Here is a 27038-nt window from a genome sequence, read left to right as displayed (position 1 = left end):
AAGCTGGAACAGCGTGTACCAAAACAACATGCCAGACAGTTGGAGAAGACACTTGGCTTTTGTTCTTCTCGTTCATTCACCATCTGACCTGAAATGATGCTGATGCTGCACATGCAACTCTCATTTACCTACATCCTGTCCAGAAGAGGAACTCACACTGTTTTCTTTCATACCTGAACATTTATTTCTTACTGTTTCCATGCCACTGAAAAACATTTCTATATGTCAAGATATTCAGATTCAATTATTTTTTTTTAATAACAGTATGTTAAGTTGAGGTTTTGTTCATTCAGACAAGGTTTTTCAGGATTTTTTTTTTTTTAATCCTGAAAAACCTTGTCTGAATGAATAAACAAAACCTGAACTTAACATGTCAGGTATTCACTTTAAGCTGAAGTAAGGATGTAGAAACAAGAAAAGGCATTTGCTGAACAATGCTGCCACCTAGTGTTCATACTGCAGGTTTATATCCAGTATCTGTGGAGTCCTGCTCAGCCAGCTGTCTCCTCATGTGATGGATGTCATCAGACACCTCCCTGAAAGAAGAAAGCACAATAAGGCTCTGATCAAACAACCATTTTTTTAAAGGTAAATGTGTTTTTTTTTTTACCTGCGTGCAGCCCGAGCTCTGCCGAGCTGGCAGCGAAGTCGTTTGACGATGGCTTCATAGCGTCTCTTCTGGATCTGAAACACAGATATACTTTTTACTGATGTATCATAAACTACAAAACATCCTTTTTAATCCCTTTATATCAACAGTTGCCAAACTTTTTTGGACCGTGATTCTATTTTGATATCCCAATTTTCTGGCAACCCCCAGGGACTTTTTTTTTAAACATTACTGTTTGGATAATAATTGTAATAATAATAATTCATTTTATTCAAAAAGCGCCTTTCAGGCCACCCAAGGACACGTTACAATAAAAACAGAATCATAAAAAGAGTGCAATACTTTAAAAACAGTATAATAATGATCATATTGGTGATATAATGTTACGAGTAGCACTATAGTGACAAGATATTTTTATACTGTATTTATTTATTTATTTTTACTAGATTTATATTTGAGGAAGTGAAAGTTTAGAACACACTTGCATCTGTGTTTTTTTTCATTTTAAAATAATAACAATACAAAAAATACAAAACTATAATTTTAGTGTTTAAAGTATTTAATTATTAAATGTTTATAATGTATTTTCTTTAACTAGATTTATATTTGAGGAAGTGAAAATATAGAATACAGTTGTTTAGGATTGTGTGTGGTCTCTTATTTTGAAAACTAATATATTTTTAAATACAAAAATATAGTTTTAAATTGTATTATTTAATTATTTAATGACTATTTAATTTTTACATTTTTATATAGTTTTTTTATATTTGAGGAAGTGAAAGTATAGAATACAGTTGCTCGAGATTGGTGTGGTATTTTTAATTTGAGAAATAATTATATATATTTTTTTAAATATAAACATATATTTTTATTTGTAATATGTAATCATTAAATGACTATTTAATTATTACATTTTTATACTGTATTTTCTTTAACTAGATTTATATTTAAGGAAGTGAAAGTATAGAATACAGTTGTTTGAGATTGTGTGTGGTGTTTTAATTTGAAAAAATATATTAATCTAAAAAACTACAAAAATATAATTTTAATCAGAATTTTTTTTTTTTCATCATTCACTAGACATTTCACGCGACCCCATATGGGGTCACGACCCTTAAGTTTAAGAAATACTGCTCTATATATACAGCATGTACCTCAATGTCTTTCTTAAATTGGGTGTGAACCTCGCCCTCATTTTGCAGCTCCTCCTTTTTCTCAAAGATGATGGTCCTTTTCTCGCTAATCTGCTCCTTCAGAGCTTCTACTGCTCGCTTTGAGAAACAAAGATAAAAATTTTTTATTATTAATAACAATAATAATAATAATAATAATAATAAACATACAACAATGAGTCAAAAAAGCTCCTTAACCCTCCTATTATCCTTGACCCTATTCAATGTTGCCTCGAATCATTAAAAAAATAATAGTTTACCTCATATTTCATGACTTTTTCCTCAATTTAATAGTTACAATTTATTCAGCATAACATTATCATGATGATATTTTTTTTCAATGTGCTGAACGCACATTACACGCATTGGTGTTCATCTGGGGTCAATTTGACCCCAAGCTGTGTAAAACTGTGTGTGACCCATGTGTGACCTTAAAGGTTTACTGTCAATGAGGTTTTGGAACAGCTCTTTCACAGTGAAAGTGGTGTAAAGAAGGATATGTCTGAGACAGAGAATTGTGTTGAGGAAGACCCTGAATTTGAGGCAATCTCATCTGATGACAATGAGAGTGTTGACCCTCCAGCAGACACAGTCCCTTCCACAAATGGAAAGAAAACCATCAATATATAGTTAATTGTGTGAGATTAATAACAACATGTGCAAAAGGACTTGAAAGACTGCAGGAAAGGTCATATCATCACCACAACCAATAGGGTTCATACTCATTAATGTTGTCAGTAAATTTGAGAGGATTTATATGAAAACTATTCAAGATAAATTATACATTATTTGTGTTTTCCCACCTTTCCCAGCTGTGCAGTTTTCCCATCAGGCTTCTGTAAATCCTCCCTCAGTTCTTCTGTTTCCTGTCTCAGCTTCTTCACCAGATCTTTCTTCTCCTCCAGCTCTTTGTGGGCTTTCGTGCAGCTGAGCGCCAACAGCACTGCCGCTCGGTGGTTTTCCATCTTGTACCGGTAGGTTTTAAACTCCTCCAACTTCCTGTTGACGTTCTCCTCTTGCTCGCTGATGGTGGCCTGGAGGTGGGCGCTGTCTTTTCTGATGGAGGCGCAGCGGTCCTGCAGGACTTTTGTCTGCAGCTCTGCTTGTTCCAGCTCACCTTCCAGCACCAGGAACTCCCTCGCTTTCCACCTCAGCTCTTGTTCTGCTGCTTTGCTTTTCTGCTGCAGGTCTGAGAGAAACACCTGCGAGAAGGGTTGGGGTCAATTCATTACATTTTTCAATTATGATTACGGTGCCCGACATTTTTTGTTATTACAATTAAAACTACAAATTGTTATTAAGGCTGCAACAACAAATCGATAAAAAATCGACTACTAAAAGCGTTGGCAACAAATTTCATTATCAGTTCGTTGCATCGTGGGATTTATGTCACTGACCGTGACGCAGAGCCATTTGATTCACCTGCAGAGATTTGTGTGCGCGCGCACGAGTGTTTGTGTCTGTGCGCGCAGTGTTTGTGTGCACACGCACCACGAGTGTTTACGCACAAGTGTTTGTGTGTGTGCGCGCACAGTGTTTGTGTGCACACGCACCACGAGTGTTTACGCACAAGTGTTTGTGTGTGCGCGCACAGTGTTTGTGCGCACAAGCACCATGAGTGTTTACCAACGAGTGTTTGTGTGCACACGCACCACGAGTGTTTACGCACAAGTGTTTGCGTGTGTGCGCGCACAGTGTTTGTGTGCACATGCACCACGAGTGTTTACGCACAAGTGTTTGTGTGTGCGCGCACAGTGTTTGTGCGCACAAGCACCATGAGTGTTTACGAACGAGTATTTGTGTGCACACGCACCACGAGTGTTTACGCACAAGTGTTTGTGTGCACCACAAGTGTGTGCGCACGAGTGTTTGTGTGTGCACGCCCACAAGTATTTGTGTGTGTGCGCATGAGTGTTTGTGTGAGGGCGCTCGAATGATTTTGTGTTTGTGTGTGTGCGCGCACAAGTGTTATTATGTGTGCACAAAGAGTGTTTGTGTTATAATTATGTAATAATTGTAATTAATTGTCATTTACATTGTAAATGACAATTAAATTGTAATTAAACCAAATATGTTTCTTTAGAATTAATGCACATTTTTTCCGTTCAATTCTACTTCTAATCAGGCATGTCAACACAACACCTATAAAAGTTTGGTGATGAATAACCTGCAGCGAGTTCTGTATCTTCTGTTTCTCCTTCAAAGCTTCAGTCTGAATGTGACCCTGCTGATGGACATCCTCCACAGCCTGGGTCAGAGAGAGGCTCGAATTATCCTGAAATCCAGACAAAAAGTTGATTAGAATCCTTTAAAATTGCAACATATTATCACATTTTTATTAGTGAGAACATATTAAAATTGGCATTCTGAAATGGTCAGGGTTAGAGGTTATGTGCAGTGTTTTTTTTCTTTTCTTTTCTTTTCTTTATGAACTGAGTGATAACACATCAGTGTAAAGACCTCGGGAAAGCAAGTATTTTTATTGTCATTTTTTGCTTGTTGTTGTTTTGTGTTTTTTTTATATATATATATTTTTCTTCTCAATTTATTTTATTTAATTTTGTAAGTGTTTTTTGAGTCACTATGTGTGTTTTTCTTGTTGTCTTGTTGCATGATCTTCCTTTATGACAGAATGAGTTGGCCTACCAAAATAAAAGACCAAAGGACAGCAAGTATTTTTGTCTATTATTTCCTCTCAGTTTGTGTTTTTGGAGTCATTATGTGTTTGTTGTTGTTGTCTTGTGTGTTTCTTTCTTTCTTTTTGTAATTGTGTACGTTTTTTAAGTTATGCACGTTTAATTTAAAAAGAGCGAAGGCCGCATGTGGCCCCCGAGCCGCAAGTTGCTCACCCTGCAATAACACAAAGTCAGAAAAACGACACCAAATTATAATATTACGATCCCAAATTAATTTTATGAAACTCCGGTACAACAGCTTTATAAATGTGTGTGACTGTTCATTTAGGCACATATATTTATCATATAATAAAAAACATGTATTTTCATCCGACATTGTCACAATCCCATATTTGTTGTTCTTTTGATAAACATTTTCCATTACGTTGTAATTATGTCTGATTTGTGTGATAAAATATGAGTAATAAACTGGTTAGTTAGCATAAATGCTCACCATCACGGCTGAGTCAGTCGAGGATATAACAGCGACTGTTTGACAACTAGCAACCGTTAACACTTGCTAACAGGTAGCATCTAAAGTTAGAGCTCCATTATTATAAATATCATAATCAAATATTCCTTTGTAAAAATCGAAAATTGCTTAAAAAGTGTATTAGTAAGTTGTAAAGTTTTATTTAAATATTTAAAAAGAAAAAAAAAAAAAAAAAGAAAGAAAGAAAAAAAAGGCCTGTTTTCCCCCTACATTTCCCAGAATTCTCTACTTCTTGACCGTTAAAACTACTTCCGGGTTGTCAATGTTATCTCCGGAAGCAAGAGATCATGTCCAACTGTGTAAATCACTGTTTTATTGCACTTCCCATCATTTAAATGTGACAAAATGCTGGTCAGTCGCTGGCTCAGTTCGTGCTCTCTGGGTCGCCGTGTGGTTGACGGTGTCGTTCGAGGTTCGAGGGCGTTTTTAGGGTCCTCACAGCGGCTCCGTCACCGTGACTGGGCCGAGCTGTACGCGAGAGAGAACGTGCGGAAGTATGTGGAGCAGCTGGTGAAGGAGCACCGGGGGCTGAGCGGGAGGGATGCCGGGAGAAGGCCTCTGTCCGCGGCTTGGGAGAGCCTTGAGGAGGCGGGGAGGGACCTGGAAGAAGTTCGGGCTCTGCTGTACTGTGAGTGTCACTGAAGCAGACCACATGGAAAAATATGTTTTAATAATTAAACAGTGCAACTTTATTATACAGTTAATCTGAATAATATGTGCATATTACATTAATTTGTGGATATTTTACACTGACTGTACACATAAGATGTCTTACTGTGAGGAATATAAGATGCATAAAAAGTATAAACAAATGCATATAGAAAGAAATTATTTGTTTTAATTTTAAATAATATCTAACTTCAATTGTTTATTTTGTTTTGAAAAATGTACACTGAACAAATACATACAATTCTTTAAGAAATTAACTGACAACATAGAATATCATCCACAAATATAATTCTAATTTAAATGTTAGAAAATTATGTAAAAACGGTAATCTTTAAAAAGAGTAATACGTATTTTAGAATTGCAAATAGCACTATAATGAATTAAAAAAAAATCCTGTTGTCTACTACTTTAGTGCTTCTCCATGTATGTGTGTGTGTGTATATATATATATATATATATGTGTGTGATCCAAATCAAGGAAGGCGTTGATTTTTTTTTAAAAAAATATCTAGAAATCCATAACATTAACACAGTAAAACCCCTGATGACAAAATATCCTTTGGTCAACAATAACCCAGAATAATACGCAGTTATTAATATAATGGTAAGAAATATTAATTGCACTCCATTTGCTGCCTTTAAATGAAAAAAAAGTACTGAAAAACAACATTTACATACACTATAACAGCAGCTCTGACTTTTTAAATATCTGACTCGGTGTATACTTTTTTTTTATTCTCTTTTGCAAAATATTTATGAAGTGTTGTGTTGCTCCTTTGCAGCTTCAGATGACCTCAAAGATGAGGAAAAGCCTCTGATGGAGCTGCTCCAGGAGGAGGAAAACAACATCTCCAGCAAGATTGTGGCCTTAAGAAGAGATGTAAGTGATCACTTGGTCAAATTAAGTGATACAAAATAAGTTGCAAAAAACAAATGCGTTAAAACCAATTGCATTGATTTAGGACTAATCTGTCTTTGTCTGCAGCTGATCAAGACGCTGATCCCCTCTGATACATTAGACTCGAGAAACGTGATGCTGGAGGTTGTATCGGGACGTACGACTGGAGGTATGACAACGCTACAGATGTTTTTAAAATGTGTGTATTCTGCTTGGTAATAAACTCCACCTGTGGTTTAAGGTGACATCTGCCAGCAGTTCACCAGGGAGATGTTTGACATGTACCAGGGCTTCGCTTGTTACAAGAACTGGGACTTTGAGGTTTTGAACTTCACACCTGCAGAATACGGTGAGTCACGTTAAAGCGCCACCGCTGTTTTTCTTGAATTGTAAAAGTTATATGAAGCCAAACATAATAAAGAAAACTCCAGAAACATAGAAAATGAGAGCAAAATGTCAACAAAAGTACAAAAACGCAACGAGGAAATACAAAAAATGATTACTCCAAAAACACATAAAACGGTGACTGGGAAACACAAGAAAAAATTTACAAAAATGACAAAAAAAAATGCATTTAAAAAAACAACAAATATACACACAAATGACTCCAAAACCAAAAGACGACAAAAACACACAAAACAATAACACACAAAACAACGTAAAACAGGCACCAAATTATTCCAAAAACACACAAAAAGGCAAATAGGAAACGCCAAAGAAAAATGATCAAAAGTGCACTAAAAAACTACAAATATAGACAAAAATGACTCCAAAACCGTAAAACGAAACAAGACATTAACAAAAATGCACAAATTGAGAGAAATAAACATGAAACAACAACAATAACACACAAAACAACATGAAAACAGCCACCATCTTGCTTCAAAAACACATAAAACAGAAACTTGGAAACCTCGACAAAAAAATTATCAAAATGACAACAAAAACACAAAAAAACTACAAATTTACACAAAAATGACTCCAAAACCATAAAACTACTCAAGACATCAACACAAATGCTAGGGGTGTGACGATACATAGAGCTCACAAGACGAGACATGATAATGGGTTCACGAGAACGAGACGAGATTTTAATAAAACTACAAAGACAAAATGTATGACTGGACCAACAGACTTTTATTCAACCGAGTTGCACATGCATTTTGAAATGTTTTATTCTAATTCTTTACATGCATGATGCAAGCACGAGCTTGTAATAAACTTCTTCCACAAATTGAAACTAAAACTAAAATTTATAAAAACTAACATAAAATTATATATTTCTTTCTTTTTTTTCAATATTATGTGCAAAACCAAATTGATCTGTCAATACAGAGTTGCAAATAGAGCAAACAGAGCCTGACCAAGTATGCCATTAACAACATGCTGCAACTACACAGCTATTTTTTTTTTAACTGTTAATAAACTTCTTCCACATTTAGAGGGGAAAGTTTAGTTCTACAACTAGAACTAAACTTTACTCCTCTTCCTCTTCTACTTTTCCTTCTCCTGCTTTAGATTCTGGCAGACTAGACATAGCAAAGGCGCATTACTGCCCTCAAAAGTCATAAATACAAGTTTAGATCTTGCGAGACAGATTTTTAACACAATGACAAATCTCGTGCCACAAGATCCCGTCACACCCCATCAAATGCACAAAATGAGAGAAATACGCACAAAAAAACACACAAAACCAGAGAGAACAGACACAAAATAACAATTAAAAACACGAGAAAACATTTTTTGTTCCTGTGTTAACGCTCACATTGGTCATTTTTCTACATGCTGACATGAAACTTGGATCAGACAATCACATTTCTGTGACCCCCCGCTGTCATAACAGTTGCCTCCGCCCCCCTGCTTTAGGCGGTTTGCATCACGCAGCGGTACGGATCGCAGGGGAGAACGTGTACCGGCACCTGAAGCATGAAGGAGGGACGCACCGAGTGCAGAGGATCCCTGAGGTGGGGCTCTCCTCCAGGATGCAGCGGATCCACACGGGGACCATGACGGTCATAATCCTGCCTCAGCCAGTGGAGGTCAGCTCTGCTCTGCTCTCTGTCGCATGCGTCACAACAGCAGTGATCGCATTCATCTTATTGTGCCTTTCCGCTCAGTTGGACGTCCACATGGATCCAAGAGACCTGCGAGTCGACACCTTCAGATCTCGCGGCGCTGGCGGCCAAAGCGTCAACACTACTGACAGCGCGGTCCGAGTGGTTCACCTTCCGACCGGTAAAACGTCCCCAGGCGCATGTGAGCATCGGGACATGTAACACAAGGCTCAGTTTTTCTTTTATTTGCACAGGCATCAGCGCTGAATGTCAGCAGATGCGCTCGCAGCTGCAAAACAGAGACACAGCCATGAGGGTGCTGAGAGCCAGGCTGTACCAAAGCATTCTGGGTAAAGAGACGGAGCAGAGGAGCACAGCGAGAAGGCAGCAGGTGAGAGAAGTGAAAACACCTGCACGCATCTCTAACGGAGGTACGGTACAGATTTTAGGACATTCTCGAGTCTCAGAGTGAGGAATCAGAAAAACCTCGGTCATTTATCAGACCAATTGAACTCACGACTCAGCAAAACCTCCATCAAATGACACGGCCTCAGGCTTCAAAATAAAAGTCATCAGACTCAACGGCCTCAGGACGTAAAACACAACATATTGTATTTTGAGGAAACCAAAAATACACATGACGTCATCATTATGTGCTGCTTCTGATATGAGAGCAAGTTGAAAGCTTTTATTTTCTATTTATTTTTAAAAGTTAAGATATATTAACGTTTAATTTAACTATGTATTTATTAATCAAAAGATATGCTGAAGTATCTAAACTTTTTTTAAAAATGAAACGGTTTTTCAACTTACTTCATGTGTACTTCTGGTATAATATATAAATATACACAAAAATGACTCCAAAGCCATAAAACTACACAAGACATCAACAAAACCACACAAAATGAGAGAAATGACTCAAAAACACACAAAACGGCAACTAGGAAACGAGACAAAAATGATCAAAATGACAGCAAAAACGCAGTAAAAAAAACAAATATACACAAAAATGACTCCAAAACCATAAAACTATACAAGATATCAACAAAAACGCATAAAAACAGAAATAAATTGACTCCAAAAACTCAAAAAATTCCAAATAAAAACACGGGGGAAAAAATTATCAAATGACAAAAAGTGCAGAAATGCAAAATCAGTTCCTTCAAAACAAAACACCATGTCACATTTTACGGACTGAGGCCAATGAGTTTGACTACTTTTATTTTGAAGCCTGGGGTCGTGTCATCTGACGGAGGTTTTGCTGAGTCATGAGTCCGTTTGGTCTGAGAAATGAGAGGAAGATGTCCTAAAACCTCTACCGTACAGATGTCTCATACAGTAGATCCTCACGGTGTAACTGCAGGTGGGAACGCGCTCCCAGTCTGAGAGGATTCGCTCCTACAACTTCAGCCAGGACCGAGTTACTGATCACCGCACGGGATACGTCACTCGTGATATAAAGGTGAGACCCGACAAACCTCGGTCAAGATTCACAGTCCGACGTGTGTAAACCACGCTGTCCTTCGTCCTCAGGAGTTCATGAGAGGCAGCGAGTCACTCGATGACCTCATCTGTGACGTGCTGGAACATTCAGAGATGGAAGCGCTGCTGGAGCTGGTGGAGAGTCGGAAAGATCTGCCGAGTCACCGACATACAGGACATGACATCACACTGTAAATGAACTGCTCAACGGGAGCCTGGGAACTTTTATTTATTCAGAGGCTTTTATTTTGTAATAAAAACTTGTGTTGATGAGATTCTGTGTTTGTCACTTTTCCAATTCTTGACCCATTTTGAACTCTTCAAGCGTAAAAAGTGTTTGGATTGTAAATTAGCTAAACTTTTCAGTTTTTAGGGCTTGTACTACAAAACTGGATGTCCTCTTATTGTGCTAACTTCTGGGATTTATTCGTTGTGTCCTGTACTACGACACTGGCTAAATCACCATGGTAACTTAGACTGAAAGCCTAACTGTCCATTTATCATCCTTAATGTCTTTAAATAATTATTCCTCAGTTGTGATGTAAGTTGCTGGTGATTATTCCCATTTCACAGGAGTTCGCACATAGCCAGACGTTCTTAAGTGAACGTGTTTATATCCTGCTTCGTAGTACAAGCCCCTAGTGTCAGCTTTTATGATTCTAATCACAAATTGTCAGGAAACTCACACCATGGATCATTTGCACAACTCGGTGAATATAAAAGATCAAGCATTTGATTTATTTTTAGGTCACAATTTAATGTTTGGACAATGAACCCAGTGTTACTTTTACCAAGCCTTTTAAAACTTACGAGAAATAAAAGCGCTTGTTTGGATTGCTCATTTAGTTTCACCTTAACTTAAGTGACTAAGTGAGCTCAGTCATCGTTGTCTCTCTGTCGTAGACTTCTGGATTTGCCGTTGTGAGTCTTGGTTTTCCTGAAGGACGCGGGTCCGCCCTGCTCCCCTAGTGAAGTGATGACCCGTTCCTTAAACTTGGGCTGTGGTTCCGGTGGCAGTTCTGCAGGAACACAGGTGATGATCGGCTCCACCTCTGGTAGCTGTAGGTCCACTTTTTCACTGGAAGGGAAGAAGGAGGAGGTGCGCTGAGTTTTTAGGCGCCATGAACATATTATGGCATTATACAAACACTCACTATGGATCCTGCTCCTCTTTGATCTTCTCCCAGGCTCCGTATGGGTTCACCGTTCGTCTTCTAACCTGTGTCGTCACCATCTTCTGAGGTTCAGCTGTTGTGTTTACAACATCCTCCTCTTTTTTACATTCTTCCTTATCTTCTTTCGTAGGTCCTTCACCAGCTTTCTCATCACCTGCCTGGAGCTCTCCCTCTTTTTCTGAAGGCTCTTCTTCAGCTTTTCTTTTCTGGAAACCAAAAAAAAAGGTGAAACTATCAAATCTTTTCCAATTTTTACTGGATCTCATGTGGTGCAGGGACTCCTTACCCTGACGCTGATTTTTGGGTCGTTGGTTTGTGGAGGAATCTCAGCTTCCTGAGATGCTGAGACCTCCTCACTCTTACTCTCTGCTTTGATTTCAGGCTTGGATTCCGATGCGGCTCTAGAAGGAAAATCTGCCGGCTTCTCCCAGTTTGACTCTGAGAAGTAAATTACGTTAAAATATGAATCCTAAAAGACGGAGGGTGTCAAATGTGCAGGTTTAAAGATGCATGAAAAACAAGAACCTCCACTTTCTGTGTTGTAGTAATATGTGTAACCCTCAGGGCTGACTGCTTCCACCCACAGACATCTAGAGGAACTCTGAAGAAAAACACCATTAGCATTAGCACTACACATAATATATAAAAACCATCAACCTACTGGTCTCTGAAGAGGTGGATAAGATAAAGTTGGTCCCCAGAAGCTGTGTGGTTTCTCCCATTGGGATTCTGTTTTACAAAAAAACGTTAGGATCACATTTGCAGGACATTTTGATGATAAACGTGTTTTCCAGTCTCCTCACCTCCTGTGATTGTGTTGTAGTAGTATGTGACTCCTTCACCTGAAAATCCTTCCACCCAACCCTGGGCTGCTGTTTGCACTCTGGGTTTTGTCTTTGCTTTCTCTTTCTGTTTTTTGGGTTTCGGGGTCACCTGAGTTGGTGGCGGAACTGGTGCTGGTGTTTCAACTGGAGAACTTATCCCTAACACAAAATGGGTGCATTAGAAACATTATCAACACACTTAACAGGGTGTATTTCCCATTGGCTGATACCTTGTGCTTCCCTTTCCATCCTCTTCAGATCTTCCTCATACGCTTTATTCGCAGCCTCCTCGATCTTTGCAAATACCTTGCACTGGCGCTTCTCTTGCTTTGCCTTCTCAACGCTCTTCTTCTTAATCTGCAGATGGGAAGACAATGTGTAAATCAAATTTTATATCTATTAGTTAAGGGTGTAAGAAATAATCGATTCTGTGATATATCGCAATATTTCACCGCACGATCATGGAATCGATGCCCAAAATGTCCACATCGATTTTTTAAACAAGGAAAAAACATTTCATTGCACTAACAAATGCATAGCACGTAAATGCCCAGTCTCTAGGTGTCAGACCAAGTTAAACTCCCTCAATGCATAACCATACCACTTGTTTTTTATGTTGGTGCTTCAATTATTGTTAGTTACCATTGACTTGTTCTCGCAAGTTTAAAAACAGTTCAATAAATTTTATTTCATACCATTTCGTACTTGTAAAGGTGAAATTGTATTGACATCGCGATATATATTGTATTGTTTAGTATCGGGATATATAGTATCATGACATATGAATCATGGCAATGCACACCCCTAGTATTAGTAGTAGTCCCAGCAGTTATTACCTCGGAGATTTTGGCTGCCACATTTTCCTTGTGATTCTTCCCTCTTTCGTGAAAGTCGATGCTCTGCAGGTCAAACACATTTTACAGACACATTTCACAACCAAAAAAAAGCCACCTCGTATTTACAAAGCGTCCCACTTACAGGTTTGTTATCTGCAATCCAGCACTTGCAATACTGGCAGAACTTTCTCGGCTGGGATTTCCAGTAGTCAGCCCTGGAGGGGGGAAAAAACAGCAAACATAATTAAAAAAATTTTTTTAAAAAAAGCTAAAGAAGCTAATAAGCTCAACTCCTTCACAAAGACGAAATAAAACGCCCGCATTACATTGTGTTTAAACTACTGTGTGAGTCCCTGTTAAAATACTTACATGTTAAAGCCTCGTTGTTTAAAAAAAAGACCAAAATAAAGCTACAAAAACACAATTTCAAAGAGAACCGCGTTAATCATTTCATGAACGACAACACCGTCGGCTGTTGATTACGTCATCGAGAATCGCCGAGATATTAAGTTTTTTTTCCCTCTTCTCCCACTATTTGAAAACTTTAACTCAAACCCAACGGAAAAATAACGCAAAAATACGTTGATATTGGTTTTTATCACTAAATATACATTTGAAATGGGCCGCACACTATTTTTTTATCCTATTTCTACATGTGATATCCGTGGTCCCATATGGTCTAGCGGTTAGGATTCCTGGTTTTCACCCAGGCGGCCCGGGTTCGACTCCCGGTATGGGAACTTACCTTTTCTCTATTATTATTTATGTTTTACTAAGGTAATATGTGCCCTGATATTTCGTCCTTAATGGTGAAAGGTTAGTTTTTTTTTTTTTTTTTTTTCTTATCTTACTTTTTACTACGGTAATGTGTGCTCTGGTTCTGATATTTGGTCTTTATTGGTAAACTGTTACTTAACTATCTAACTTTCCTTTCTTTCTACTTGTTTGGTGTTTGTTCTTCTATTTGAAGTACTTTCTTGCTGTAACACAAGCCATTTCTCTCTGGTATAATAAAGTATTTCTGATTCTGATTCTGAAAACTCTTCTAGTTCAAATCCTGGCTGCTTAAGTGGCAAATTGTGACAATCGTCACTTTCTTACGTCATCTTTACTCGCCCAACTTCATTACAACGTATAAACACCGCGACAGTGTGAGCGACTTTGGCCAGAGCTCAAGCCCTGACCTGGGGCGGTTCGTGATCTGGTTTCATCGTGAGGCTCGTCCTGAAGCTCTGGTGCTGCACATGAACGGCGCCATGGCCGCGTCCTCACACCGTATCCTGCTGGGGCCGCTGGTCGCTGCCATTGACCAAGGAACCAGTTCCACTCGGTTCTTGGTAAGACCGAATAACGCGGTCGGTTCTGTAGTGAAGAGGGACGCTCAAGGCGTGGTTTATAACGTGGTGGAATCTAAACGGTGCTGGATGAACTGGTTTGTGTTTCAATTGAAAGTTTATTTTGAAAATACCAAAAGAAAAAATTGAAAATAAAAGTATTTAATTGGGTCAATCGTGTGACACCAAAATATTCTGTTCAACTACATTTCTTTTAGTTAAACCTATATATATATATTTTTGTAATTTTACTGATTAAATTGCTTCTGTTATACAAAGTGTCAAAATACCATGTGGTGCGACTGTCTGGCCATGACTGCTGTTTTGGAAAAAATCTTCTAAATCTATTCAAATATATTTCCTTCCATATTTTAGTTTTATTAAATTCACATATACGATTTCAAAGTATTTCTAATATAATAAATCCCATCATAATTATATTCATTTATGCAAAGCTTGCCCGATGTTGCCCATTTTATGAAATATCATGCCGTGAAATTCGTATACTCATTGACCCATATATGCAAAGCAGAAAATAATTGATAAAGAATAAAATATCATACTTACAACAATGAATTCGATTTTTTTTTTTATTTTTTTAAATTATTATTTATTTATTTTATTTTTCAAAAATGTGATTGTCCAATCCAAGGGCCACAGACTATAACACTGACCAATCCAACGCTAACTTGTGTTTGATTGGTCAGTTGGGTCACACCTTTGTTGTATTCTGTCATCTGGTGTGTTTTTGATGTGTTATGGCATATCTTTTAGCTGTGTTATGTGTTTTTGTTGGTTTAGAGTATTTAAAAATATATATATGCATTTGTTGTTCTCTCTCTATATATATATTTATATATATTATGGAGTCATTTTTTCGTGTCTGGAGTTCTTTTGTGTATTTTTCTGTCATTTTGTGTGTTTTAGTTCACTTTTTTATAGTTGTGTTTGTGTCTACTTTTGAGCTATTCAGTGTATTTTTGATGGCGATTTGTATAACTGGACTCATTTTTGAGTTTTTTTTTTTAATTATTATTTTATTTCGTGCAGTTTTTTTTTTGTCAGTTTTTGTATTTTGGGAGTCATTTTTTGTGTTTGTTTTTGGGGCTTCACAAAATTAGACCAAGGACCCCATGTGGCCCCCGAGCCACCAGTTGCCTATCTCTGATTTAGACTTTAGGATGGAAAGGAGAACCTACTGTATATCATTCATAAATCACTATTATTTACTTACACGTTAGACATGATTAAACTTTTTAATCAGATTTTATTCATTACATATTGTTATCTTGTAAATTAGTGTACATATTATGATGATAATAATATAATTAAGAAATGTAATACTTACAACATACATATTGAACATTTACTGTTTTTAAAACTAAAATACTGATGATAATAGAGACAGAGCGTTTCATATAAACTATAGTTTCTAAAGAATAGTTTTTCTGTTCATGTGCACCATTGGTTTTTTTTTCACATTTTATAAAACTAACTCCAGATGTAAACAAAACCTTTTTTTTTTTTCTCTATAAAGGTCTTTAATTCAAAGACAGCAGAGCTCCTGAGTCATCACCAGGTGGAAATTAAACAAAGTTTTCCCAAAGAGGGGTAAGGAAAACACTCTATGGAAGGTTTCCTATTGTAGAACTGGTTTGCACTCCTTTCTCCCTTCAGATGGGTGGAGGAGGACCCCAAAGAAATCCTGCAGTCGGTTTACGAGTGCATGGAACGGACGTGTGAAAAACTGACGCAGCTCAACATCGACATCTCAAATATCAAAGGTATCCACACACACACACACACACACACACTGCTGTCTGATACTTAATGCCTGGTCTATTTCTACAACTCGTTCACACATGTCTGGTGCTGTCTGCAGCCATCGGCGTGACCAACCAAAGGGAGACCACGCTGATTTGGGACAAAGAGACGGGAGAGCCGCTCTACAACGCCATCGGTACGGCTGGAAGATTTTAACAAAAAAAATGTAGCAGCAGAAGCGAATGTTTGAAATCCCTGAAATAACTGTTCTTTGTCCAGTTTGGTTAGACCTGCGCACGCAGTCCACAGTAGAACGTCTTATTAACCAAACACCAGGAAGGAACAAGAACCATTTAAAGGTGATCTTTTTGCACAAATCTGCATTTTTAATCAACCACATCTACTGATTACCAGGTTAGGGTAAATTACATTATAAAATTACAATTACTTCTTCAATTCACTGTGTTCAATTACATTTTAAAATTAGAATTACATGTTCAATTATGTCTTCAATTAACCATGTTTAATTACAGCTCAATTATCCATGTTCAATTACAGCTCAATTATCCATGTTCAATTACAGCTCAATTATAATTCCGTCTGTATTAAATTACATTTTTAAAGTACAATTACATGTTCAATTAGGTCTTCAATTAACCATGTTTAATTACAACTCAATTACAATTACTTCTTAAAATATCCAAGTTCAATTACAGCTAAATTATAATTACATCTTCAATTATCCAAGTTCAATTACATTACAATTACATCTTCAGTGATCCATGTTCAATTACATTTTTAAAGTACAATTACATGTTTAATTAGGTCATCAATTATCCATGTTTAATTACAGCTCAATTTTATTACGTCTCCAATTATCCATGTTCAATTATATTTAAAAATTTCAATTACATCTTCAATTATCCTAGTTCATTTACAACTTAATTACAACTCAATTGCAGTTTTAAATTACCCATGTTCCATTACAGCTCAATTACAATTGCGTCTTCAATTATCCAAGTACAATTACAATTACGTTGACCGGCTTTTTTCCAATTACAATACATTTTTTTTCCCCCTGACAGTAAATTACAATTACTTTCTCAATTACAAAGTTCAATTTCAATTAATCACAATTACTGAGCCTGAAATAAATAACCCCACAAAAGGATTCCGATTGTAATTCTAATTACGTCCTAATTGTAATTAATTACCACTTACTGCAGCATAAAACTGGGCTCCCCATCAGCACCTACTTCAGCGCCGTGAAGCTCCGCTGGCTGATGGACAACGTAGACGAGGTCCGTGACGCCGTAGTGTCCCACCGCGCCATGTTCGGCACCGTGGACTCCTGGCTCATATGGGTGGGTGACTCCCTCACTCACTCACTCCCAGTATTCCCAGTGGGCACAGCTGCCTCCCATCACCAACGAGACGTTAACCCCGCTCGTCTTCCCCCTCAGTGTCTGACTGGTGGTACGTCCGGAGGAGTCCATTGTACCGACGTGACCAACGCCAGTAGAACCATGTTGTTCAACATCCACACCATGGACTGGGACCCAGAGCTGTGCAAGTATGACGTCTGTCTGTCACTTTACCAGGGTCGGGGTCAATTACAATTCAGATAATTGACTTTGTAATTGTAATTGCCATGAAAATTCTATCAAAATGGTCAATTCTAATTTAACACTAAATGTTACAGTTCAATGTACAGTTCTACACATATGTAGAATATAAGTGACACAAAAAAGGCTCAGATGCTCACACCAAAAATATTAAAACCTATATTTTGATTAGGAAGCCTAATAAGGTAATCAATATATATAATAAATTAGATGATAGATATGTATTTTACAGCTGATTTAGGACCCGTTATCTTAAGAGATGCTAACAGAAAGCTAACACAAGAGGAAGGTTCACTTTTATTAGGTTATTTATTCCAGGCTCAGTAAATGTGATTCATTATAATTGAACTTTAGTAATTGAGAACGTAATTGTAATTGACTTTCTGAGGATAAAAAATTATTGAAATGTAGTTGTAATTGGAAAAAATGCTGGTCACTGAAATCATAATTGAATTGTGATTGAAAATGGGTAATTGAAAATGTAATTGTAACTGAAAATAGAATTGACCCCAACCCTGACAGTGACCATCATGGTTCCTTAGTTTTGCGTTAAATTATAATTTACATTTTTTTTTTAATAGAATTTTCATGGCAATTACAAAGTCAATTTTCTAAACTCAATTACAATTTAATTACTATTACAACAGCAACAGATTTTTAATGTTTCAATTATAATTACATCATAATTATAATGAATGATCAATTGTATTTGACCTCGACCCTGGTCACTTATATCAGTGATTCTCAAATGGGGGTACGTGTACCCCTAGGGGTATGCGATGGCACTATAGCGGGTACTTGATATAGAGAGAGAGAGTGGAAAATCAACAAATAAATAGTCAGTCTTGGTCCCACCCCAGGAACAACTCAATCAGTGTTTTTCAACCTTGGGGTCGGGACCTCATGTGTGGTCGCCTGAAATTTCTGAATAATTCAAATAGATTTTTTAAGTTTTGTAGTTATTATTCTTTCCTTTTTTTTTATTAAAACAACACTTCTATACTTTCACTTTGTGGATCTAGTTCAACTAAAATGTAATTAAATAAAAAAAAAAAAATAATCAGAGCACAAAGATGATCAAAAACTAATTCTAGAAAAAAGCCAGACATTCTTGATATCAAAATGAGCTCATGATCAAAAAAAAGGTTTGAAACCACCGACTTATATGAATCAGATCCATTGTTAACCATAAAATACATCCACATTTTTAGCTCTGGACTCTTATTCCCAACAGATACTTCGGCGTTCCCATGGAGATCCTACCCAGAGTGAGGAGCTGTTCTGAAATCTACGGCCTCATGGTAAGAAATCAACCCCCAACAAACGTTAGAACGGCGTACGATGCTTAACTGGGACGTTATTCTTCTGTGTGCCGTTTGTGTCTCCTTTTCTCAATGGTAGAAAATAAGTTCTAGTCTGGTAAGTAAAACACAACCTCACTATTGTTCTGGTCCTGCAAAGTGATCCCATCCAGCTTCTCTGTGACTACGTGAGCAACCATCACGCAGTGCATTTTCAGGAGATCTTATCTCACCTTTAAGTCCAACACTCCTCCTTCTAAGAACCGTGAAAACTCTCAATGATATTAACATAACCCATTAACTAATGAAAGCATTTGTAAACTTAAATAATTGTTATTAAATTTAGGTAAATTACACATAGTTGGTGCAGCTTCAAGAGCAAATAGATTTTAGTCACAACTGAATTATAAATCCAATGCAATGTCATTAATTAATTTTATTTTTGATATGATTTCATGTGACAGTACTTGAATTTCCTTAATTATTATTATTAGTTAAACACTCACTTATAACTTTCACTCAACAACCTAAAACTTCCATTATTACATGTACTTTTTTTTTTTTTTCTTTTCTTCTTTTTATCATCTACTGTATATTTTCATTTTAAAGTGTCTACATTTTTTTAAAGCACAATATGTAATAAAGATGTTATTATTATTATTATTATTATTATTATTATTATCATTATGTTTGAAAAGGAGCAGGTGATTTCTGGAAAATTTTCACAGGATCTTAAATTGAGGAATTTTGGGAATATTTAAAAAAAAAAAAAAGTTTCATGGGAAATATTTATTCAAGCAAAGCGAAAATTAGGAGTAATTTAATTTTAAATAACTGTATCATATCCAAACATTAATAGAATTGAAGAAATGCAACATTTCAACAAGGGTTACTAAGGTCTTGGAATTTTCAAAGTTTGAAACATTAAATGAGAGTTAATGAGAAATTTACAAAAACAAATCCCTAACAGGAGTGTTAAATATATTTTAGCGTCATCTTCAAATGTCAACGTGCAATTAATTCCAATAAATAATTTACATGAAAAGTTTATATTTTTGAATATTCCTAAACTTCCGTTAACGAAGAATATGAATATGCATGTGCATGTTATGAATCCCTCTCAAAGTAAAGACAAGATAGTACTTTATTGATCCTGATCAAAGTATATATTTAATGTAACAATCCTATTGGTTTAATCTTCACTTTGTTTCAAAGCTTGGACAACAGCTCCACCAAGTGGCCAACAGTAGTTTAACAGTCCTAAAATACGTGTTTTTAAAGCACAAAATGGTGATTTCGAGACACACACACACACACACACTCCACTGGGAATGTACTGGATGGTCGTTTCCACTCATTGCTTCTGTGTTGCATGCTACAGGTGACGAGGCTCCTTACTGCCATTATCCCCTTGCAGCGCCTCATACATGTCTTCCCCTTTTTTCACTCTAACCAGTGAAGCTCCACAGTCCACTTTCCCTTTTATTTTTCCTCACTGTGTACTGGTATGCACTGGTTTCTGCTGGTCCACACGGTCTTACGTCTTTCTGTTGTTGTTTTTTGTTTTTTGTCTCCAGAAATCAGGAGCTCTTTCAGGGATTCCCATCTCAGGGGTGAGTTGTTCAAATCCAATCCATCACTCTGTGTTCTTTGATGTAATTCAAAGCGTGTGTTTGACAGTGTTTGGGCGACCAGTCGGCAGCACTGGTGGGACAGATGTGTTTTCAGGACGGGCAGGCCAAAAACACGTGAGTTGACCAATACTGATTTTGTAGGTTTTGTTTCATTTATTGTTTATTTAACAGGGACATTTTGCAATTGTCAATTGCGTCAGGGCTGCAGTTCCTGGGCAGGTAAAAAAAAAGATAGAAATACATGATAGAAAACAGGACAATTCATAGAAACAATTGACAGACAGAAATAAAATACATATACGTTAAGTTAAGGTTTTTCGGGAAATGTTTATCTCCTGACCAGTGTTGTGCTAGTTACTGCAAAAAAGTAGCTAGTTACCGTTACTAGTTACTTCATTAACAAGTTACTATTTTGATTACTTACATTAAAAAGTAATGCGTTACTGGAAAAGTAACTTTTGAGTTACTTATAATTAAAGAATGTATTATTTATTTTGGGTCGTTTGTGTTCATACAGCTTCATATTAGTGCTGTAATAATATAATAATCCACTGCTGATCAACTGCTATAAAACAACCATAAATGATGTGCATATAAAGCATAAAACAACTGCTCCAAAATTAACAACATACCGTGCAATAGTTTGGCTGACCTGTCCCTGGATAACAGTCACAGTCCGTTAAAGTCCAGTCGCAGCGTTAGCTTAGCTTCACTGATGCATCTTTTGGAGACAAAAATAATGCGCGTATTTCCGCTTTGAGAAGCTCGTCCTGTTCTTGCGTTGACTCGCCATGATTGGCGCACGTGATGTAAACAGAAACGCTGACAATGCTTCTTCTTCTACTGTTTTACCGCGTCTGGCATGGCATCCCGCAAAAATATGTAGCTCCACTGTAAACAGGAAGTACACTGCAGCTAGAAAAGTAACGGACAAACGCACTATATTGTAACGTGTGTTATTTTCTTCAGAAATATATTGCGTTACAGTACTAGTTACTGTCAAAAGTGACGTTGGACACTGCTCCTGACATGTTTTCGACTGTCAACTGCCAGTCTTCTTCAGAGGAGTTCTGCTGATCACCTTTGATGGCGATAAAAATTTCCTTAAAAACCTTGTCTGAATAAATGAAACCTCGGCTTAACATACTATTGAAAAGAAGACAAAATTAATCTCGCTGGAACAATTACATGGAAGTCAGTGAAACTTCAGAGGAAACATCAAAGGCGATCAGCAGAACTCCTCTGATGAAGACTGGCAGTTGAAAGTCCAAATATGTCAGGAGATAAACATTTCCTGAAAAACCTTGTCTGACTCAATGAAACCTTGGCTTAACTTGGCCAGGTTAGTTGTTAGTTAAAGTGCTAATATTATTGCACATGGTTAGCATTAAGATCCCTTATGCTGTTATGGTTATTCAAATTAAGCTTTACTTTCATTGATATCGTACTGATATGTAAGTTGTTATCCATAATAACACCTAAATATTTAAAGTGCTTTATTGCTTTTATGAAACAATGCCTGGGTCATCTGTTTTGAGCAAGATTTTGTGAGCCAATCAGAAACCTTTCTGCTTCTTCGGACAGTCGTGCATTGAATGTTAAGCTGGCTTTGTGTTTCAGGTACGGGACCGGCTGCTTTATGCTGCGAAACACTGGAGTTAAGGTAGCCTCATTCACACATGTAGCCTTAATGCTAACATTGCAGTAAAGTAGCTTTAAGTGGTTTATGTTGTTCTGCAGCCTGTAATGTCGGACCACGGTCTGCTGACCACTGTGGCCTACAAACTGGGCCGGGACGCACCCGCCTGCTATGCACTGGAGGTAAAACACATCAATCAATCAATCTGAGAGTGAAAACCGTGGTGAGCCTTTTTGTAACTGATCCTTCTTTGTTGTCTTCACTCCAGGGCTCCGTGGCCATCGCCGGCGCCGTGGTTCGCTGGCTGCAGGACAATCTAGGAATCATCGACTCCTCTGATGAGCTCGGTTTGTTTTTCACTTTTTCCGTGGTGCAAACTGGTGAATACTCTGCAAATCTTTCAAAATAAGACTCCATTCTCCTACTCCTCCTCAGAGAAACTTGCTGCTTCTGTTGGGACGTCCTACGGCTGCTACTTCGTCCCTGCGTTCTCTGGCCTCTATGCACCGTACTGGGAGCCGAGTGCCAGAGGGTACGACCTCCACCTTTATCGCATTATCTGCTTTCATTCCGCTTATCGCACTTTTTCTGAATCAGAATCATATGTGGGCTCACTCAGTTCACCAACAAGAGACACCTGGCCTTCGCTGCATTGGAAGCTGTTTGTTTCCAGACGAGAGAGGTGAGAACGTTTCATACAAGTTGGACGTGGATGTGGGATAACTTTGATCCTTGGACCGGCTTTAGATCCTTGACGCCATGAACCAGGACAGCGGGATCCCACTCACTCAGCTCCAGGTGGACGGAGGGATGACGTCCAATAAGTTGCTGATGCAGCTGCAGGCGGATATTCTCTGCATACCTGTTGGTGAGGGCACGTTTTCAAAGGAAATTTACTTTGATCTCCTGACGTGTTTCGACTGTCAGTTGTGCTCCCGCTGATCACTTTTATGTTTCCTTGACTACTGCGTCATAATTCTAGCAACTTCTTTTTGTCTTTTTTTTTTTTTGAAAAATGTGTTAAGGTTTCATTTATTCACACAACTTACAAACATCAAAGCAATCAGCAGATGCATGTGAAGAAGATGGGCAGTTGACACTCGAAACATGGGCAGAGATCCAAAAAAAATTCCGTAAGAACAGTTGTCTAAATAAATGAAACTTGAACATGTTTTTCAAAAAGAAATCAAAATGAACTTTGTATTATTACGTGGAAGTCGGTCAAAGAAACTTCAAAGCGATCAGCATACGCCTCTGAAGAAGACTGGCAGTTGACAGTTAAAACGTGAGGTGATCAAAGTAAAATTTCTGAAGAACAGTTGTCTGAATAAATGAAACCTTAACATATTTTTCAAAAAGAAGACAAAATTACCTTGTTGGTGTTATTATGGATAAGTCAAGGAAACATCAAAGCAATCAGCAGATGCCTCTGGCAGTTAATAGTCAAATCATGTCAGGATATCAGTCTTCTTCAAAGTAAATTTCCTGAAGAACAGTTGTATGAATAAATTAAACTTTAACATATTATTAAAGAAGAACTTTCTGGATTTATTAAATTTTAAAAGGGTTGGATGTTTCGTTGATGGGGTAAAAACTAAGCAGATGTTTGTGGTTCCGACAGTGAAGCCGTCCATGCCTGAAACGACGGCGCTCGGTGCAGCGATGGCAGCTGGAGCAGCCGAGGGCGTGAGCATGTGGAGTCTTAACCCAGAAGACCTGAGCGAGGTCACGTCGGAGAAGTTTGAGCCCCAAATTAACCCGCAAGGTTTGACCCCCCCCCCCACCTGCTACAAGGAGAACCGTCTGTGATTTTGATTAAACACACTGTGTGTTCGTGTGTGTTCTCAAGAGAGCGAGTTTCGGTACGCACGGTGGAAGAAGGCAGTTCAGAGGTCGATGAACTGGGAAACGACCGAGCCTTTGTCCACTGGAAATGGTGAGATGGAATGAACTCAAACACTAGAGATGAATACAATAAAATACAGTTTTGTGCATCTAATGACACATTTCCATATTTTCCATCAAAGAAAATACAGAAACTTACTTGATATCAGCTGTCCTGATGATAAACACCTGTATGGTAAACCAGTGCTAGTGCTACAAGGGAAATCACTCACTTTTACACTGAAATAGTGAAACATGTAAAGTCCATGGGACCCTCAGTGCTTTATAAAATCACATTCTCCTCTTTTTGAAACCTTATCAACTGATAAAGTGGTCAAACATCACCGCTGTGCACCAAAAAAAAATATTCTTGGCTAGATTAAGAAATGCCCTTCAAAATAAAAGCACTCGAACACCACATTACGTAATAACTTGATTAAATTAAATTATATCATTTAAGTTTACAATAAATAAATAAAATTTGATTAAATTAAATGAGATTACATTCAATTATAGTAAATTAAATGTCACTTCATGTTGTAAAACCTGTTTGTGATGTTGCTATAAAGTTTTACTCCATGCTGTCATTTAATTAAATTGTTTTATTTTTTGTGTAGTAATTGTGGTTATTAAAAATGTGATATGATTGATTTTTTTTTTTTTTTTAATAACCATCACAATTTGTAATAGTATGACAACAAAAAACGGGAAAATTGTATTAAACAATGGTTTTAGTCTATGACTCCAGACACTCGAATAAACACAGCGGGTTTAAAGGATTCACTGACGGAATAAAAATAAAATAACAATAATAAATGACATTACTAAGTTATTTGCAAATAAATGATTCTGTAATACTGTAAGAACGCTAGTGGGTGGAGTTAAACAACTCAAACAAACCTGATGTATTACGTGACTCATTCCGATTAACACAGATTCATTGAATTGATCGTTTAGTTAAGAAACCCATCTTTGTTAATTAGTGATGCAATTTTTAATTTCCCCACATTTTGTTGTCTGACTGGGCGTCCAGACGGAGAAACCAGCATTTTCAGCAGCGTCCCACTGGGCTTTTACATCATAGGCAGCATGCTGATGCTCATCGCGGCTAAATATATTGCAGGTGTGTGTGTGTGTGTGTGGATCACATCCCCGTAATTATTTTAATAACAAAAGAACCCCTACGTGAACTAATAATCTGCTCTGTTGGTGTTAGGTCCCCAATAGGAGGAGACAACTGAAGAAACGAGGATCACGGAAGCATGTTGGACCCTCAACATTCCCGAGTACAGATGTTCCTGACTGTTCATACACATCTGCATGATTTAATTGGTGCACAACAGCATTAGACTTTTAGGCAGCGTGTAAGTTCAATCCATCACTACTGCATTTTGATGATTTAAAAGAAAGAAGAAAGAAAAACAAAAAAAAGCACTTTATTTTCCTCGTCTTGATTGTGAACGCGTGTTTCTGGAGTTGTTGGAGGGGACGACGCCCGAGAAGCTCAGAAGTTGTAGAGATTTTAACATTTGCGAAGTTTAAAATGATGTACGATGGAGTGCGTCAATAGTCTCTATAACTGATTAAACAAATGCGTTTAATGGTAAACGCCATTACTGTGACACTAGGACAAAGAGTGGAGCACTAAACCACCCACTTTTTTTACTTTCTGATTTGAGAAATACCATAACTTCACAAGCTGGAGGCTTTAGGAATGTGTCGAGACTTTAACAAATGAAATGCATCCTACGTCACAACCGTTTTGTTGCACTAAACTGTCAGTGTGGTTTGTATACGATGGTAAATTATTTGTATTTAGTCACTGCCACATGAGTTCTCGTTGAGAGAACGTTGGTGTTCCGTTTGTATTTGTTCATGAAGGTGTTGTTTTACAGCGTAAACAAAGGGACTTTCTCTTTAACAGTGAAATGATATCCAGTACCACTGTTTTGCAACTTAATCTGTTTTTCTTGGTCTTTGTGTGTGTGTGCATACATACGATCACTTTTCAGACGTGCATTAAAAAGCTGTTTAATGAAATGACTGAGTTATTTGAGTCATTAATTTATTAATGATTATAGCTAACCTTTAAAACACTTGCTTACATGAACAGTAAGAATTTTTTCACCGTTTTATTCATTTATACAAATGTATGTATATAATTTTTATTATATGAAAGCCCATTTTCACCCGTAAAAAACAGTATTTCATAAATGACTTGTTTTACGATTATTACTTTTCCTGGTTGGTTGTTGGAAATGGGCTTCCATAAAATTTTACCTAGTTTGAAAAATTTAATGTACTGTATTTGTAACACTTAAAACAAGCGTCGAAATTTAAACATTTTGAAAATTCACTGCAAATCAACCATATGTGCTACAGATTTGCAACTTTGACCAAATGGTAGCCCCAATGCTGAAAAAACTTTGGTACGTTTAAAGCTATTACTAATTATGAAGTTCATCACTTTTTTTTTAAGACTATGAAACTCCTTCTGCAATTTTTGAGTACATAGTGCATCAAAATGTTTGACTTTAAAGTTTAAAAATGTAAACATTCTTGTAAAGTCTTAAAATATGGAGTCACAGTAGATGATGTTTGGAAAATATCAGAATTTTATCCAAAAGAAAAAGCATTGTGAACTTTGCTCTCATGAACTAATGGTCAATGCAATAAAGTGGCATTTTTCCCTCATGGAGCCAGTAAATCATTGTTAAATTTAAATGACCAACGTCTCCATGCTGTCTAATTGCAATTTGTGTATTTTTGTAATAATAACTGAATTTTTGACGGCCTTAATCTGCCCTTATTTGCAAACAGCTGCTGTCTTGCACACAGGTGACTGTGGCTTAGTCAGTCAGTGAAACTAAAGGTGACATTTGCTTGTGTTGATCAGTTTCGTAGAAGACGTTCCGTCATGAAATAGTTGTTGCTCAGTAGATTCTATCAGGTCAGGTTTCTCTTCTACC

The 27038-nt window shown here is 37.2% G+C and overlaps 4 protein-coding genes and 1 non-coding gene across 10 annotated transcripts; 3 read left to right on the top strand and 2 right to left on the bottom strand.

The window, feature by feature from the left end:
- Positions 1 to 378: 378 nt before the first annotated feature.
- Positions 379 to 5077, bottom strand: ccdc122 (coiled-coil domain containing 122). The gene is made up of 6 exons (XM_028471505.1): positions 4912 to 5077; positions 3950 to 4057; positions 2586 to 2984; positions 1765 to 1881; positions 611 to 684; positions 379 to 536 (listed from the first exon to the last, which is right to left on the bottom strand). The coding sequence occupies exons 1-6, from the start codon at positions 4912 to 4914 to the stop codon at positions 452 to 454; spliced, it is 786 nt and encodes a 261-aa protein (XP_028327306.1). The 5' UTR covers positions 4915 to 5077; the 3' UTR covers positions 379 to 451.
- Positions 5078 to 5175: 98 nt separating this feature from the next.
- Positions 5176 to 10328, top strand: mtrf1 (mitochondrial translational release factor 1). 4 transcript variants are annotated; one of them, XM_028471416.1, is made up of 9 exons: positions 5176 to 5578; positions 6402 to 6499; positions 6605 to 6686; positions 6759 to 6866; positions 8384 to 8556; positions 8635 to 8752; positions 8826 to 8962; positions 9935 to 10033; positions 10105 to 10328. In XM_028471416.1, exons 1-9 carry the CDS (start codon positions 5296 to 5298, stop codon positions 10246 to 10248), a joined length of 1242 nt encoding a protein of 413 aa, XP_028327217.1. In that variant the 5' UTR covers positions 5176 to 5295; the 3' UTR covers positions 10249 to 10328. The 4 variants fall into 4 exon arrangements, with proteins under 4 accessions (XP_028327217.1, XP_028327225.1, XP_028327231.1 ...); XM_028471424.1 differs by having other exon boundaries at positions 8826 to 9002; positions 9898 to 10033; positions 10105 to 10245; XM_028471430.1 differs by lacking the exon at positions 10105 to 10328 and having other exon boundaries at positions 9802 to 10028.
- Positions 10329 to 10789: 461 nt separating this feature from the next.
- On the bottom strand, positions 10790 to 13398 carry wbp4 (WW domain binding protein 4). The gene is made up of 10 exons (XM_028471479.1): positions 13258 to 13398; positions 13031 to 13103; positions 12889 to 12951; positions 12283 to 12409; positions 12032 to 12211; positions 11890 to 11957; positions 11754 to 11829; positions 11515 to 11666; positions 11208 to 11434; positions 10790 to 11131 (listed from the first exon to the last, which is right to left on the bottom strand). Coding segments are annotated over exons 1-10 (1170 nt in total). The 5' UTR covers positions 13260 to 13398; the 3' UTR covers positions 10790 to 10929.
- Positions 13399 to 13556: 158 nt separating this feature from the next.
- Positions 13557 to 13628, top strand: trnae-uuc (transfer RNA glutamic acid (anticodon UUC)). Its single transcript has one exon. It is a non-coding gene; the product is annotated as a tRNA-Glu (tRNA).
- Positions 13629 to 13997: 369 nt separating this feature from the next.
- Positions 13998 to 26109, top strand: LOC114478368 (glycerol kinase). Of its 3 annotated transcripts, XM_028471387.1 has the most exons (21): positions 13999 to 14225; positions 15760 to 15833; positions 15900 to 16006; positions 16105 to 16182; positions 16266 to 16345; positions 17213 to 17350; positions 17450 to 17559; positions 18846 to 18912; positions 19013 to 19030; positions 20490 to 20525; positions 20593 to 20660; positions 22167 to 22209; positions 22287 to 22367; positions 22454 to 22532; positions 22621 to 22717; positions 22783 to 22867; positions 22933 to 23053; positions 23807 to 23950; positions 24035 to 24121; positions 25103 to 25192; positions 25286 to 26109. In XM_028471387.1, the coding sequence occupies exons 1-21, from the start codon at positions 14133 to 14135 to the stop codon at positions 25294 to 25296; spliced, it is 1707 nt and encodes a 568-aa protein (XP_028327188.1). In that variant the 5' UTR covers positions 13999 to 14132; the 3' UTR covers positions 25297 to 26109. The 3 variants fall into 3 exon arrangements, with proteins under 3 accessions (XP_028327207.1, XP_028327188.1, XP_028327198.1); XM_028471406.1 differs by lacking the exon at positions 25103 to 25192 and having other exon boundaries at positions 13998 to 14225; XM_028471397.1 differs by lacking the exon at positions 19013 to 19030.
- Positions 26110 to 27038: the final 929 nt, after the last annotated feature.

Source organism: Gouania willdenowi, chromosome 2 (assembly GCF_900634775.1).
Source record: "Gouania willdenowi chromosome 2, fGouWil2.1, whole genome shotgun sequence".
Classification (NCBI taxonomy): domain Eukaryota; kingdom Metazoa; phylum Chordata; class Actinopteri; order Blenniiformes; family Gobiesocidae; genus Gouania; species Gouania willdenowi.
Note: the sequence above shows the minus strand (reverse complement) of the source record. Positions and strands in the feature narration are given on the sequence as shown.

What these genes read in the sequence shown, in the direction of transcription:
- LOC114478368 (XM_028471387.1), top strand. Translation starts at nt 14,133, where the DNA reads ATGAACGGCGCCATGGCCGCGTCCTCACACCGTATCCTGCTGGGGCCG. An exon ending in CCAGTTCCACTCGGTTCTTG is followed by an intron (nt 14,226 to 15,759) that starts GTAAGACCGAAT and finishes TTCTCTATAAAG; the next exon opens with GTCTTTAATTCAAAGACAGC. An exon ending in TGGACTCCTGGCTCATATGG is followed by an intron (nt 17,351 to 17,449) that starts GTGGGTGACTCC and finishes CTTCCCCCTCAG; the next exon opens with TGTCTGACTGGTGGTACGTC.
- wbp4 (XM_028471479.1), bottom strand. An exon ending in CTACAACACAATCACAGGAG is followed by an intron (nt 11,958 to 12,031) that starts GTGAGGAGACTG and finishes TTTGTAAAACAG; the next exon opens with AATCCCAATGGGAGAAACCA. An exon ending in ACCCAAAAATCAGCGTCAGG is followed by an intron (nt 11,435 to 11,514) that starts GTAAGGAGTCCC and finishes TTTGGTTTCCAG; the next exon opens with AAAAGAAAAGCTGAAGAAGA.
- ccdc122 (XM_028471505.1), bottom strand. An exon ending in AGATACAGAACTCGCTGCAG is followed by an intron (nt 2,985 to 3,949) that starts GTTATTCATCAC and finishes CCCTTCTCGCAG; the next exon opens with GTGTTTCTCTCAGACCTGCA. An exon ending in AGAGCTCGGGCTGCACGCAG is followed by an intron (nt 537 to 610) that starts GTAAAAAAAAAA and finishes TTCTTCTTTCAG; the next exon opens with GGAGGTGTCTGATGACATCC.
- mtrf1 (XM_028471416.1), top strand. Translation starts at nt 5,296, where the DNA reads ATGCTGGTCAGTCGCTGGCTCAGTTCGTGCTCTCTGGGTCGCCGTGTG. An exon ending in ATCGGGACGTACGACTGGAG is followed by an intron (nt 6,687 to 6,758) that starts GTATGACAACGC and finishes CTGTGGTTTAAG; the next exon opens with GTGACATCTGCCAGCAGTTC. An exon ending in AGTGGTTCACCTTCCGACCG is followed by an intron (nt 8,753 to 8,825) that starts GTAAAACGTCCC and finishes TTATTTGCACAG; the next exon opens with GCATCAGCGCTGAATGTCAG.